The 16,519-nt window shown below is 39.0% G+C and overlaps 1 protein-coding gene across 4 annotated transcripts in view; it reads right to left on the bottom strand.

The window, feature by feature from the left end:
* FAM20A (FAM20A golgi associated secretory pathway pseudokinase) overlaps window positions 1–16,519 on the bottom strand; it is an 81,350-nt gene that overhangs the window by 19,385 nt on the left and 45,446 nt on the right. For all 4 annotated transcript variants that reach the window (XM_074224709.1, XM_074224710.1, XM_074224711.1 and 1 more), the window contains exons 2-4: window positions 2,158–2,342; window positions 1,154–1,204; window positions 453–531 (exon numbers count right to left, since the gene is read on the bottom strand). In XM_074224709.1, coding sequence (XP_074080810.1) covers window positions 453–531; window positions 1,154–1,204; window positions 2,158–2,342 — 315 coding nt within the window. The remainder of the gene's footprint in view (window positions 1–452; window positions 532–1,153; window positions 1,205–2,157; window positions 2,343–16,519) is intronic.

The raw sequence follows: 16,519 nt of genomic DNA, 5'->3' as shown, positions 1-16,519 counted from the left end.
TGAGATTTTTTCTTTCCCGGTCCTTGTCACTACACCATGGTCTACCTGCTTACGTCCTAAGATTCTCCTCCTCACATGGAAAAATATTGGGGATCTAGTTAAGTCAGCATCTTTGTGTCCCATCAAAAGAAAGGGTATTCTAAGTTGTAAAAGAGAGATAAATTGCATTTCCCTTGTGGCTCTCCATAGTGGGAACCAGTGGGCATTAAAGTTTTCTTTGTCTTCCAGCTCACAGACAACATAATGAAGAATTGTGTTCATATATAGGAAAACATTTAGATGTTTTTACTTAATAGCTATTTGCTCAGGGGAAGTTATATGAAAGGTATCAAACTCTACATGACTGAACTGGAAAGTTTATGTTTCCCTTCTGAAGTGTGAGAAGTTGTTGAGGCAGAGCACCCCAGTGGAGCATAAGGTGGACAGTAGAAGTGAGGAAGGCTGATGCTTACCTCATGGGTTTGAACATTGCCTTCCCGAAGTCTTGGAACCTCAGAACCAATTTCAAGTGGACTCCACTGGGCTTCACAACTGGGATGGTGGTATAGGATAGAAGGTTGAGTTTAGAAATTTCCTGGTCCTAAGGTTCAGTTCCTAATCTTGCAATTAATTGATCAGGTCTTAAATCCCTCCCAGTTCTAGGATATTAGTTTGACTCAAGTTAATTCAGCAACCTTTATTAAGCTTCTAATAAATTCAAAATACTATAATAATAATAATAATAATAATAATAATAAGGTTGGAAGGCCTTCTATAATGCCCTTAGGGCAAATCTTCAGGAGAGTGCTAACTTCAAGCATTTTTTTTCTTTCCCCTTCTGGAAAAGAAAACAGTGCAGGTGTCTCTTTACTGTCCCTGGTCTTCACTGAAACATCTATGGGATTTTCCTCTAAGAATTGTAAACAGAATCCAGGTTTTGGGCAAGGATCCAGGCTTTTAATTTTATTCTTCCATCTTTGAAAGTATTCAAATTAGGTGTTATTGTTATCATTGAAACACTCATGCCTTGGAGCATAAATACTATGTATGGTGATTGATGCCTTTGCATTTTTTATGTATTATGTGCCAAGACTCTACCTGGTGCTCAGTATGTTTGAATGGGTGGTCAAGCCCCTAAGCAGGGGTCAGACAGTGGTGGGAGTGTGTCACTTACTCTGGGTACAGTCACATACCCCCAGCAAAGCCTTCTCATCCTGACTGTAATCTGTAAAGGAGAAGAAGCAGAGTGAGACCAATCTTGCCTACCTAACAGACATTCCTGCTTGACTCATTGGCATATTTGTATGATTCCAAATGGAGAATAGATGACCTGTCTCTTTAATTGCCAATAATCCTGAGTTCCCTATTTCCCTCTCTTGCTCCCTATCCCAAGACTCTGTAATTCAATGGAACCTGTAATAGATATCTGAAAGCACTGAAAAGAAGATCTAAATTCTTATTCCATCTTCCCTAATTACCTGCTGGGTGAACTCTGGAAGGTTCCTTTATCTAGGAAAATATGGTGGTCAGTCTGGGACATGTCAAAAGAAATGAATTTTAATCTTTTGTCTATCACATACTACCTACATATCACTATCAGAGTAGCTTCACCTCTGGGCTGTAATGTCCTCATTGCAAAATCAAGGAACGGAACTAGATTAGAACATCTTTCAGGTCCCTTATAATTCTGACACTCTCTGAACTTGTTTTATCATGCTTTTTTTAAAAAATGGAAAACAAAACCAAAACTCTACTCTATATCTAGGAGGCAGTAGCGTGTTGTAGAAACAACGCTGAACTTGATTGTCTGGAGACTTGAATTCCAGTTGTCTGACTAACCAGCTGTGTGATGATGAGCTCATCACTTCCCTACTCTGGGACCCAATTTCTTCAGTTGCAAAATGAAGGAATTAGAATAGGTGATCTCTATATTCTCTTCCAAATCTAACACTCTGTGTATTCTATCTCATGAAACATTTGTGAAAATAAAAGATTTAAAAATGTGATAACTTTTAAAAAATTAAAAAAACATTCTAACAATATAATGGGTTTCTGTTAATGTATAAAGTACTTCAAATCACTCCCCCTTCAAGGGTTAAGCTATTGCTAGACCCTAGGACAATGTCCCAACCCCTTGATGAGAACTGATAAAAACCTGGTTAATTCAGGAAACCTCACCAGCACTGATGGTAGGGAAGTGCCTCATGTCATGAAGGAGTTTGTTGATGGTGGAACTCGATCTGGAGTACAATCCATGGCGATTTATACCCAGTTGGAACTGGACCCAGCTGGCCTCCTGTTGGAACTGTAGTGGAGCCTCTGGGGAGGTCTGGTTGAGTTTCTCTTTGTATATCTTGTGTCGTCTGAAAGAACATGCTAAGATTTTTCATTGGAGGATTGAGAATCCAAATTCCAAATATTTTATGATCTAAAACTGGGTTAAATGAATAAAGATCACCTAAGAACTACAAGATGATTGTTGGAGGAAGCAGAGCTAGTCAAAAAGACTTCATTACTATGTGGTTGTCATTGTGTTGGACACTGTGAAAAAAAGGAACAGAAAAGGAGGGGAAGGAAAGGATTGAGAGAAGGGAGGAAGGATTTTTATGGTGCTTACTTTGTACCAGACACATACTTGTAAACACTTCACAAATATTATCTCATTTGATCCTCAGAACAATCCTGGGAGGTTGGATGCTATTATTATCCCTGTTTTACATTCTAGGAAACTGAGGCAGACAGAGGTTAAGAGACTTGCTCAGAGTCACAGAACTAAGGTATCTAAAGCTAGATTCAAACATAGTTCTTACTGACTGCAGTCCCCAGTACTTGAAACACTTGGCATCTAGCAGCAAGAAAACAAGAAAACAAAATCCTCCATGAACTTACAATCAATAATGTGCTAAAGTTAACTTGACTTGAGTCTTTTAAATTTTCAGTGTAAGCATTTATATTTTGGAAATCAACACAGGCTACATATCAGGGCTGGATTTATTGATTTGTCAATTGTTTTAAGTCAGTGATGAGAAAATGTAAATAATGCAGATTAAACTTAGAAGGCTGTCCAAAAACAATTTTTTTTCTTTTTGAAGAGCTGATTGTTAAACATTTAACACAACCCTGCTTACAAACTATTTGGGGGAGACAGAATGGTATATACATGAAATAAACAGAGAAAAATAAAATTTCATTTAAAATCATTAGAGCTTATGGTTCAGGTCATAAAGTCAGACCAAAGGGACATTTAAAGTGACAAAGTAGATAGACTTTGGGTCTTGGAATCTAAAGGATCGGATTTTAAATCTGGTCTCAGACACTTATTGTAACCTTGGGCAAATTATTTAGCCCAGGTTGCCTCAGTTCCTCATCTATAAAATGAGCTGGAAATGGCAAACTACTCTAGTATCTTTGCCAAGAAAACTCCAAATGAGGTCACAGAAAGTTGACACAACTGAAAATGATTAAACATCATTACTTATAAGCCTAGGGTAGTGAAAGATCATTATGGAGAGGTTTTATTTGGGAAGAAGGTCTTCAACTGGTTTTTGAAGTAAAGAGTTTTGATTAGTGGAGAGATAAGATGATAAGGAAAGAATAGGCATAGGGTGCTTGAGAAGTTAAACCTGGTTTGTATTGGGAATTGGTGGGAGATACAGTTGAAGACATACAGAAAAATTTCTGTGTTAGCAGTGACACCTTGGGAAAGTCAGTTTCATAATTTGTAAAATTTAATTTTTCTTATCTCTAAAATGTTAACAACTGTTAAAGTGTCTCTTGAACTTGTCCTTTTGTATTGTCATATTTCTCAGAGCACTGGACCCAAAGCATGCAGGAATGCCTAAATATGTCAAGGATGAACCTCACCCCCACCTCCCCAGCTTACATAATTTAATTTTGTTTGCACCCCAAGCAAGACTCCTTGTGTGTCCATAGGAGTCAAGATAGACCCCAGATAGTCTACTCTAGGCTTGCATAGCTGGAACTGTGTTATATAAGCAGGCCATATTATCCTCATAGTCTAGCAGTTCCTAAGGGAAAGGAATATGGCTTTTACTATCACCTTCCTCCTCCACTTCATGAGGGGTTTTGTCCTTTTCCCACTTTTATAGTGCAGATTGGATTTTCTCCTCTTTCCTTTGTTCTGTTGTTATAAATATGCGAACTTTTGTATGGATTGTGAACTCTTTGGGTTCCTCATGCATACTCATTCCTCTTGTAATATGCCTAATTTTTCGTGTAAGGATTGTCTGTTACTAAAAATCAAGGGTTTTGACATGACTTATAATGACTTTCATCCCATAGATCAGAGTAGCACTACTTATGCTTTTTGGTCTCAGAACACCTTTAGAGAGACTTAAAAATAATGGAGAACCCAAAGAATTTCTATTTATTTGGGTTATATCTACCAATATTTACCATAATGAAATAAAAACTGATATAATTTAAAAATATTTGTCAATTCATCTAATATAATAAAATGATAACACAAATAGCATTTTTTTTTTAGGTTTTTGCAAGGCAAATGGGATTAAATGGCTTGCCCAAGGCCACACAGCTAGGTAATTATTGTCTGAGACCGGATTTGAACCCAGGTACTCCTAACTCCAGGGCCGGCTACACCACCTAGCCACCCCTACTATGCCACCTAGCCGCCCCTCACAAATAGCATTTTAAATGAAAAATAAATATATTTTCCAAATAAAATAATTAATGAGAATGGCATTGCTTAGAAATCTCTTTATTGTTCAATTTCAATTTTTGGTGATATGTTGTTTTGGTCAAAGTATGGAAAGAAAAATCTAGCCTCATACAGATATATAGTTGAAATGAGTAATGTATTTTTTTAAACAGGTAAATGCTGTTTTAACATTATTATGAAAATAGTTTTGACCTCAGAGATCTCTTGAAATAGTCTCAGGATCCTCAGGAGTCTATGGATCACACTTTGAGAACAGTTGGGTTAGACAAACTTCTAAAATGTCAGGTTGCTGACTAGAATATGTGGGTAGGTTGTCTTAAAGCAGGTAGAATACTTAACTGCTCTCTCCTCACCTTCATTCATGGGCAGTGTGGCAACCAGGATTGAGTATCCAGTGGAGAAAATCTCCTTTTGCTGGAGGGGTTTTAACATCATAATTTCAGATGTTACTCACAGTTCTTGAATTGAATCACCAGATAGGGGTACTGAAAGAACTGAAAGATTTCTTTCTGAACAGGCTTGGGGCTGGAGAAAGTTTTTAGTTGGGCTTGGCAATAGCTTTTGTGACTCCAAGATTATAATCATTTATAGAATTTATGTGAGATTTTCATGAACTATATTGACATAATAAGAGTAGATGGGAATTAAAAGACATTCACTAACACCAAATCAGATAATAGCCAACCTGTAGAGTGTGTTAGTAAGGCAGAAATAAAGGGATTAAAAAAATGACAATGTCGGGAAGTCTTTTCTAGCAAGCAGATGGCCCCAGTCATTCAGCCAGTCAATTAACATTTAATTAAGCAAGTACCATGTGATAAGTACTGGTGATAAAAAAAGAAAAAAGCAATAGACAGTTCCTGCTCTCAAGTTGCTTACAATTTAATGGAAGAGACAACATGCATTTAGGTACAAATAAGCCATACAAAGAAAGTAATAGAAGGAAGTCACTACAACTAAGAAGGATCAGGAAAGACTTCTTGTAGGATATAGGATTTTAGCTGGATGAAAGCCAGGGAAGCCAGGAGGTGGAGATTAGGAGGGAGAACTTCTCATTAGTGAAAATGTCTAAAATCAAGGAATGGAGACCCTTATTTGAGGTCCAGCAGAGAGGCCAAGGTCACTGGATTTCATTGAGGTGACTGGAGTTTGGGTAGTCTCAGGTGTAAGAAGACTGGAAGGGTGTGATTGTGGGGCAGGTTATGAAGGATTTGGACCACCAGAGGATTTTATATTTTATATTGAAGGTAATAGGGAGCCATGTATGAGGAAAGGTAAGAAGGCCAGTTTGGACATAATGTACATGAAGAGGAGAACTGTGTGATAGAAAGTAACATGAGGATGAAGCTAGTATGTGAAGGGCTTTAAATGCCAAAGAAATTATTGTTGTTGTTCTAGATCAATACTACTTAAACTTAAGGCCATAAACTATCTTTATTCTTTTTTTTTAAGATTTTGATAATTGTATTTCAATATAATTGGTTTCCTTTATAATTCTATATATTTTATTTTATGCTCTTAAAAATCAAAAAGGGTCCATAGACTTCCCTAGACTACCAAAGAGGTTTGTGTCACAAAAAGATAAATCCCTGTCCTCCCCCCCTCCCCACCCTAGGAGTAATAGGCAATTTTTTGAGTGAGGGTGAAGTGGTCTAGTTTATGTTTTAGGAATGTTCCTTTGACAGCTATGTGAAAGATGGAACTTTAAAGAAACATGAGTTGAGGAGAACATTTAGAAAACTATTAGAATAGTTCAGGTGAATGCTGATGAGGAGCAGAGCAAGGAAGGTGGCTTCATGAGTGAATAGAACAGGTCATGATTGTAGGAGCAATTTGCTGGAGAAGACTAGAGGGATCAATGTTGAGGGGTTGACTTTAGTAAGAGGAACAATGTTAATGATTCTGAGTTGTATAGAAGGGAAGAAAAATAGTATTTATAACAAATGGCCTTGATTTTTCAGTAAAGTATGAAAAGAGATATTCAGTTGGAGGTGAGGTTGGGAAGAACTCAGAGAGGAGGGTATAGGAGCATGGAGGAGAAAAGAAGTTTGGAATAGCCAAATCAATTTTCACAACCTCACTTTGCTTCAGAGGTTGACTCATAGCTAGTCAACATAAGAACCAGTGTGGTGTTTTGTTTTTCCATTTTTGTTGTTCAGTTATTTTAGTCATGTCTGACTCTTTATGACCTCATTTGGGTTTTCTTGGCAAAGATACTGGAGTAATTTGTCATTTCCTTCTCTATCTCATTTTAAAGATGTAAAACCAAGACAAACAGGTGTGTGAGCAGAAGAATCAGCCCAGCTGACAATCAAGAGTGAATGACCTCAGGCCAGGGTAAAGCCCACCATTGATTGAAGGCAAAAGAATTCAATAGCTCCAACTCCTCCCTTCAAGCTAAGTGACTTGCTCAGGATCACACAATTAGTAAAATGGGTGGAATTTGGGTGGAATTTGAACTCAGGTCTTTCTGACCCTGGGTCCAGAATTTGGGTGGAATTTGAACTCAGGTCTTTCTGACCCTGGGTCCAGAATTCTATCCACTGAGACATTTTTCCATTTTACCATGCTTCTGTTTTACCTCTGCTTCTATGAAACTCTTAGGAATAGTTTGTTGATAGAAAACCTAATTGGAACTTTCCAGAGAGAGAAACTTCAATTTCTCAAACCCCAAATTTATGCAAATTGATATATCCCAGGACACCCCCTAACACACGGAGCTCATCAAGGCTCTCCCAGGTCCCAGGTAGACTATCGGTAAAAATCCCCTCAAAACCACTACTTGTGAGCACCCATCATTTCTTGTATAATAATAAAGCAAAAGGTATTTAAACAGCAAAGAAAGAAGGGAAAACTCCCTCTCCCCTCCCCCATACACAGAGATACATATAAACAGATTTCCACAACACTGATGGGAAAGGGAACAAAAATGAACAAGAGACATGGATAGGAGAGCATTACATGATTATCAGGTATACTCAGATTCTGCATCCAGGAGGAAAATCCTTTCTGCCTCTGATATAGCTTGCTCCTGCAGAGCTACTTCTTTTATTTGGTCAGCTAGAGGTGAACCCACTAGAATACTGGACCATAAATCAGAAAGACATAAGTTCAAATCCAGCCCCAGATGCTTACTAGTTGTATGACCCTCAGCAATTCATTCAATCGTCATCTCTATTAATTTCCGCAAATGCATGATTGTACATATACAACTTTTGCCAGATTGTTAGACACCATGGAGAGAGGAAGGGATAGTAGAAAAATGTGGAAACTCATAACCTTACAAATGGATAAATGTTGAAAATTACCTTTGGATGTAGTTGGAAAAATAAATAAACTGTAAAACTGTAAAATAGGGATAACTGTAAAATGGGGATAACAATAGCCTTCCCCATGGTTGTTGAGAAGATCCAGTGAAATAATATTTGTAAAGTGCTTTGCAAACCTTAAAGTACTGTAAAAATACAAGTTCCCCTATGCAGGTCTGCAATAGGACTGAATTCTGTAGGTCTTCTCTTGCTCTCTGCTGTTATGAACTACCCTTGCCTGGCCTCTTCTTTATAGAGGAAAGAAATCTAATTTTTTTTAGATCATAGCCCCAAGAACTCTTTCATTTTTTGCAATTAAGATCTATCCTCCTAGTCATCCATTTTCTTTTTTTTAAATATTATTTATTTTAATTTGAACTTAAGAAATAAAACAAGTATTTCCAGAATAGAATAGAATAGGAAAAAAAGATTGTACAGGAAACTGTAAATCTATTATGTATAACTTGCTATTCCTTTTAAATATAATAAATTTATCATGTAGCTTTCTTTTTTAATTTTTTCTCCTTTTTTCCTTCCCTCCTTCCACAGCATGTACTTTCTCCTTCCCTCCAATGTGATTATCCATTTTCACAACCTAGGTGCCATCCTCTCTTTACTGTCTCACCCTCTTTCTATTTAGAATACACACCCACATGGATCATAGGGGTATTCAGTAGAATCTGCCCTTCAGTGTGAGGGTTTGCAGATCCCTTTTCAGGTTGTGCATTCACCTTTTTTTTTTAGGTTTTTTTTTTTTTTGCAAGGCAAATGGGGTTAAGTGGCTTGCCCAAGGCCACACAGCTAGGTAATTATTAAGTGTCTGAGACTGGATTTGAACCCAGGTGCTCCTCACTCCAGGGCCGGTGCTTTATCCACTACATGCATTCACTTTTGATGTATGACTCTCACCTGTGGCTTTAAGAAGCTGTAACATGTATTAAGGCCATATCTGGTATAGTGTCTCAAAAAGGCAGGCTAAACCAGGTTGGGGTAGCTTCAAACTTGTTGATGAGTTAGGGTCATGTTTACCCTAAATAAGACTCTTCCCACCTTGGAATGGGTGAATGAAAACTGTTGCAATATCCAAGAAGGTAGGAGTTCCAGCCAAGATGGAGAAGAGAAGACAGGTACAGTTCTAAAGTCCCCTGATCCTTCCTCATCTATCATATGAAAAAAACTTCTTAACAGAAATCCGACCCACAAAACCCAGAAAGAAAAGCCAGAAGAAAGAACATCTACCTCAGGATTTGTCTCTGGCAGTAGCATTGGCCGAATTTGGGCAGGTGAGTCTGGGCTCAGAGGGCGGTTCAAAGCCGGATCAGCCATATTAGCAGCTGAAGTGGAGCTGGGAGTCTGAGGGCCGGAGAGCCAGACCTGCTGGATCAGCAGTGGGGCTAGACAGCAGGGGCTTGAGTCAACTAGGGAGCAGAGGCACTGGTGTTGGTTCTGTCCCTCTGGAGCTTGCCAACAGGGCAGTGGAGGAGAGTTCGGGTGCAGGGTTACTGTGGACACCATCCCTGGGCTCCTCTGGTCTGAGGAACTCTGAGTCCACACCTCCATTGGGGCTCGGGCCTCTACCCAGAACAAACATTAGCAGACTAATTCTGCCTCAGGCCCAGGTGTGTGAGCAGAAGAATCAGCCCAGCTGACAATCAAGAGTGAATGACCTCAGGCCAGGGTAAAGCCCACCATTGATTGAAGGCAAAAGAATTCAATAGCTCCAACTCCTCCCTTCAAGCAAAGGGAGAAGTCCTCAATCAAGGTCACAGACACTCCAGAGAAAACAACCAACACCTCCTACTGGCCAGCCAGAGAAATTGCATGCAGCGAGTAAAGCCTTTAGTGATCCCAAGCCCCTGTGAACCAGCCCCTCCCCAACTTAAGGTCTTAGCAAAATGAAGAAGGGTCAGTGGAAAGGTGGATCCATAGAAAACTTCTTGGAAGGGAAAAACCCTAACTCAGAAAGACCTAGAACCTCTGAGGAGAATACGATCTGGTCTTCAGCACAGAAAGACTTCCTTGAAGAAATAAGGAAGGAGTTTAAAAATCAACTGGAAAATTTGGGAGAGATAATTAATACCTTGCAACAAGAAAACAAATCCTTAGAGAATACAGTTGGACAAATACAAAAGTAGACTAAATCTCTCAGATCCTCAATTGGACAATTACAAAATGAGAATAAATTTCTCACATCATCAATTGGACAAATACAAAATGAGAATAATTCTCTCAGATCCTCAATTGGGCAAATGCAAAAAGAAAATAATTCTCTCAAAACCACAATGGGTCAAATGGAAAGCTCTTTCAAAAAGTAGAATTGAACAATTGGAAAAGGAGTTGCAAAAGGTTAATGAAGAAAGCTCCTCCCTAAAAAAAATGGAGCCTGCAGAAACTAATGACTCCATGAGACAGCAAGAGTCAGTTAAACAAAACCAAAAAATAGAAAAAATAGAAGAAAATGTAAAATACCTCATCAACAAAACCACTGACTTTGAGAATAGAATGAGGAGGGCCAACCTGAGAATTATAGGACTTCCTGAAAACACTGAAGAGAAAAAAAAGCCTGGACTTAATATTATAGGATCTAGTGATGGAAAACTGCCCTGATATCATAGAACTGGAGGGCAAAGTAGTTATTGAAAGAATACATCGATCCCCTCCAGAAAAAGACCCCAAAATGAAAACACCAAGGAATGTTGTGGCCAAATTCCAGAACTATCAGATAAAAGAGAAAATCCTACAAGTAGTCAGAAAGAAACAATTTAAATATCAAGGAGCCACAGTAAGGATCATGAAGAACCTGGCTGCATCACATTCATTAAGGGATTGGAGGGCCTGGAATGAGATATTTCAAAGACCAAGGGGCTTGGAATGCAGCCAAAAAAATCTACTATCCTGCAAAGCTGAGCCTTTTCTTCCAGGGAAAAAGATGGACATTTAACAAAATGGAAGAATTCCAAAAATTCCTGATGAAAAGACCAGAGCTAAATAAAAAATTTGGGCATCAAACAAGAGGTTCAAGAGACACATGAAAAGGTAAAAAAAAGGGGGGGGGACGGTAAAAGGAAAAAACTGCTATCCAGTAAGTTGAAACTGGCTATATCCCAGCATGGGGAAAAAGATTTTCATAAATCTTGAGAATTGTAACTCTAACAGAGAGAATATACCTAGCCAGAAATGATGGACATTCATGATCTATCCATGAGACTGCTATCTAATGGGATGTAACTGGCTTTAACTCCACTTGGGAGAAAGACTCTAATAACTCTCAAGAATTTTAACTCTATTAGATAGAATATACTTAACTAGAAGTGACAGATATTCAGAATTTTCTATGACTCAGATAAAATGATCTAAAAAAACACTACCTCCTTAAAAAGGGGGACAGGAAAGAGATGGGAGGAGGGGAGGGGACTGAATGGGGTAAATCTCATTACACTAAGAGGTACAGAATACCTATGGTAATAGAGGGGAAGAAGGGAGCAGATGAGAAACATCTGAATCTTCTTCTCATCAGACTTGGCTTAAAATCAACCTACACATACTCAGTTAACTTATAAAACATCTAACCTTTCAAGTATTAAAAGGGGAAAAGGGGAGGAGGGGAATGGAGAAAGGGAAGGGGAGTGGGGGGAAAAAAGGGAAATAAACAAAAAGAAGGGAAGGGAAAAGGGAAAAAGGGAAAGGGGAAAGAAAGGGGAGGGGTGATATAGGAGGGCAAACACACTGAAGGGAGTGGTATTCAGAAACAAAATACTGGGGAATATGGATAAAGGGGAGGAAGGGGGAAATACAAACAGAGGGAAGATAGCATGGAGGGCAATAAAGAATTAGTAATCATAACTTTGAATGTGAATGGGATGAACTCTCCCTTAAAATGTAAGTGAATAGCAAAGTGGATTAAAAACCAGAATCCTACAATATGCTGCTTACTCATTTGAAGCAGAAAGATACATATAGAGTAAAGGTAAAAGGTTGGAGCAAAATATATTTTGCTTCAGCTGAGGTAAAAAAAGCAGGGGTAGCAATCCTTATCAGACAAAGCAGCAGTAAAAATAGATAGCATTAAAAGAGATAAGGAAGGAAACTTTATCCTCCTAAAAGGTACCATAGACAATAAAGTTATTTCAAAATTGAATATATATATGCACTCAGTGGGATAGCATCCAAATTCTTAGAGGAGAAGCTGAAAGAACTACAGGAAGACATAGACAGCAAAACTTTACTAATGGGAGACCTCAACCTCCTGCTCTCAGATCTAGATAAATCGAATCATAAAATAAACAAGAAAGAAGTTAAGGCGGTAAATAGATTGTTAGAAAAATTAGATATAGGGGGTGGAGCCAAGATGGCGACATGAAGGGATCGAGTCTTAGGAGCTCTCTGATAAAAACTCATAAACTAAGGACTCTAACTAAACTTTCGAGAGACAGAACCCACAAAGGGACCCACTGAGGCAGTTCTCCTACTCAAGGTAACCTGGAAAAGAGCAGAAAGGCTCTGCTCCCCAGGGCCGGAGGAGCAGCCCACCAGAGGGGTGGCCCACCAGAGCCAAAGAACTTCAGCCTCCTGGAGGCAGCCCCAGGGTGCTGGGAGCCTCAGCTCACAGCAGCAGGGGAGTCTCCTGAGCTGCACCCTGGGGAGCACTGGCACAAAGTGGGGCAACAGTGGGGGACCTCTGCCAGAACAAGCATGTGGAGGCCAACCCTCAGGGCACACAGCCAGCAGCCTGGTCTTTCGGCAGCCTACACCCGGAAACAGAAGCAGGTGGAGCCCTTAAGCAGGAGCCACCAGGGCATGAGCCCATTGAGCTGAGGGAGGGGAGTGAAGAGAGACTGCAGAGCTCTGTCCTCTGCCCCTGGAACAGGACTCTGGAGCTCTGACCACATTCAGATCCTGATCCCAGGCCAGGTCCCCTCATAGAACAGCAGGCCCCCCCCCCACCTCAGCCCCGTGGCAGAGGGGGGCGCTTATGGTCATTCACAGACCAGGAGGGAGGTCAGAACACCACACACTGAGACCCTTGTGGGAGTGTCCCAAAAGCTCAGGTAGCACCCGCAAAAAAACAGGCTTAGGCTGGGAAAATGAACAAACAAAGAAACAAGAGGAAGACCATTGAGAAATATTTTGCAACTGAGCCCAAGAAGGATCAAAATAGTCTAAAGATGAGGAAGCACAAGCTCCTGCATCTAAAGACTCCAAGAAAAACAGAAATTGGGCTCAGGCTATGATAGAGCTCAAAAAAGACTTTGAAAATCAAACGAGGGAGTTAGAAGAAAAACTGGGAAAAGAAAGGAGAGAGATGCAGGAAAAACATGAAAATGAAGTCAGCAGCTTAGTCAAGGAAATCCAAAAAAATGCTGAAGAAAATAGCATGCTAAAAACCAGCTTAGGTCAAATGGATAAAACAGTTCAAAAAGTTATTGAGAAGAATGCTTTAAAAAGCAAAATTGGGCAGATGGAAAAAGAGATAAGAAAACTCTCAGAGGAGAATAAATCCTTCAGACAAAGAATAGAATTCAGGGAGATTGATGAATTTACCAGAAATCAGGAATCAATACTTCAAAACAAAAAAAAAAGAAAAATTAGAAGAAAATGTGAAATATCTCATTGAAAAAACAACTGATATGGAAAACAGACTTAAGGAAAGATAATTTGAAAATTATTGGAATACCTGAAAGTCATGATCAGGAAAAGAGCCTTGATATCATTTTCAAAGAATTACTACAGGAAAATTGCCCTGATATTCTAGAAGCAGAGGGCAAAATAGAAATGGAGAGAATCCACTGATCCCCCCAAGAAAGAGATCCCAAAAAACCAACCCCCAGGAATATTATAGCCAAGTTCCAGAACTCCCAAGTCAAAGAGAGAATATTACAAGCAGCCAGAAGGACACAGTTCAAATATCGTGGAGCTGCAGTCAGGATCACACAGGACTTAGCAGCAGCTACATTGGAAGCTCATAGGGCTTGGAATACAATATACCGGAAGGCAAAAGAGCTTAGAATGCAGCCAAGAATGAACTACCCAGCAAGGCTGAATGTCCTCTTCCAGGGAAAAAGATGGACTTTCAATGAACCAGGGGAATTTCAAAGGTTCCTTTTGGAATGGCCAGAGCTGAACAGAAGGTTTGATCTTCAGATACAGGACTCAAGTGAAGCATGGAGATTGGAGGAGAGGGGGGAAATATGAGGGACTTAATGAGGATGAACTGCATATATAGAAAAATGATACTGATAATATTCATATGAACCTTCTCAGTTAATAGAGCAGGTAGAGGGAACTTTTATAGTTGAAGCACAGGAGAAAGCTGAATTCGAAGATAAAATATGGTGTAAAAATGGAGTCAATAAGAAAAAAAGGGAAATGGAATGGGAGAAAGAAAAAGGAGAGAGGGAATAGTCCAAGATGTTTCACATAATAAGATTTTTTTTTTGTTACAATGAGCTTTTGCAATGATATGGAAGGGGGAGGCAAGGGGGAATGAGGGAACCTTTGTTCTCATTAGAGATGGCTAGGAGAGGAAACAGAAAATATACTCAATGGGGTATAGACATCTGGAGTAAGAAGGAGGGGGGGAGCAGGGGGAAGGGGTGGGGATGTGAATAAAGGAGGAGAGGATGGACCATGGGGGGACAGTGGTCAGGTATAACACATTTTCTTTTTTTTACTTCTTGCAAGGGGCTGGGATTGGAAGGTCTGTCCAGGACTGTAGGGCCAGGTGGATTCTGGGCCTAAGGGGTGGTATGGGGGCTCAGGGCTTCTTGGCCCCAGGACCAGGGATCTGTCTGCTGAGTCAGTCAATGACCCTACAGCAGAGTCAGAGTGAAAGGAGAGAGAAAATATAGTACATGGTAGTGGAGAAATAAGAAAGGAGGGAGTTGCGATTAGCAATGGCAACATTGGAAAAATATGGAAGTAACTTTTGTGATGGACTTATCATAAAGAATGTGATCTACTCACGACAGAGTTGATGGTATTGGAACAAAGACTGAAACAAATTTTTTGTTATTATTATTTGGGGGAGGGTGCAGGGCAAGTGGGGCTGGGTGGCCTGCCTGGGGCCACATAGCAGGTTGATCATTGGGTGTCTGGGGCCGGATTCGGACCCAAGTGCTCCTGGCTCAAGGGCCAATGCTCTGTCTGCCACCCAGCCACCCTACTATTATTACTATTTTATTTTATTTTGGGTCTTTTTTTTTCTTCTTTTTGATTTTTGCAGGGCAGTGGGGATCGGGTGGTTTGCATGTCACATGGCTGGGTGATTATTGGGTTTACGAGGCTGGATATGGACTCGGGTGCTCATGGCTCCAGGGCACACCAAACATACCAAAACCTATGGGATTCATTCAAAGTGACTCTCAGGGGATATATTATAGCTTTAAATGCTTACATGAATACATTGGAGAAAGAGGAAACCAATGAGCTAAACATGCAACTAAAAAAATTAGAGAAAGAACAAATCAAAAATCCTCAATTAAATACCAAATTAGAAATTCTAAAAATTAAAGGAGAAATTAATAAAATTGAAAGCAAAAAACTATTGAATTAATAAATAAAACCAAAAGTTGGTATTATGAAGAAACCAATAAAATTGATAAACCTCTGGTCAATTTGATTAAAAAAAAGAAAGAAAAAAAACAAATTGCTAGTATCATAAATGAAAAAGGTGAACTCACCAACAATGAGGAGGAAATTAAAGTAATAATTTGAAATTATTTTGCCCAACTCTATGCCAATAAATTTGATAATCTAAGTGGAATGGATGAATATTTACAAAAATATAAGTTGCCCAGGTTAAATGAAGAGGAGATTAAATACCTAAACAACCCTATCTCAGAAAAAGAAATTCAACAATCCATCATTGAACTCCCTAAGAAAAAATCTCCAGGGCCTGATGGATTCACAAGCGAATTCTACCAAACATTTAAAGAGCAATTGGTTCCAATTCTATATAAACTATTTGGAAAAATAGGGAAAGATGGAACTCTGCCTCTTTCTATGAAACCAATATGGTGCTGTTACCTAAACCAGGAAGAGTTAAAACAGAGAAAGAAAATTATAGACCTATCTCCCTGATGAATATAGATGCAAAAATATTAAATAAAATCTTAGCAAAACAATTACAAGTTATCACTAGGATAATACATTATGATCAAGTAGGATTTATTCCAGGAATGCAGGGTTGGTTCAATATTAGGAAAATTGTTAGTATACTCAATTATGTCAACAACAAACCTATCAGAAATTATATGATCATATCAATAGATGTTGAAAAAGCTTTTGACAAAATACAGCATCCATTCCTACTAAAAATACTAGAGAGTATAGGAATAAATAGACTGTTCCTTAGAATAATTAGCAGTATCTATCTGAAACCATCAACAAGCATTATATTCAATGGGGAGAGGCTAGAGGCATTCCCAATAAAATCATGGGTGAAACAAGTATGTCCATTATCACCACTACTATTCAATATTGTATTAGAAATGTTAGCTTAATAATTAGAGAATAAAAAGAAATTGAAGGAATT

The sequence above is a fragment of the Macrotis lagotis genome, chromosome 2 (genome assembly GCF_037893015.1).
Source record: "Macrotis lagotis isolate mMagLag1 chromosome 2, bilby.v1.9.chrom.fasta, whole genome shotgun sequence".
Lineage (NCBI taxonomy): Eukaryota > Metazoa > Chordata > Mammalia > Peramelemorphia > Peramelidae > Macrotis > Macrotis lagotis.
Note: the sequence above shows the minus strand (reverse complement) of the source record. Positions and strands in the feature narration are given on the sequence as shown.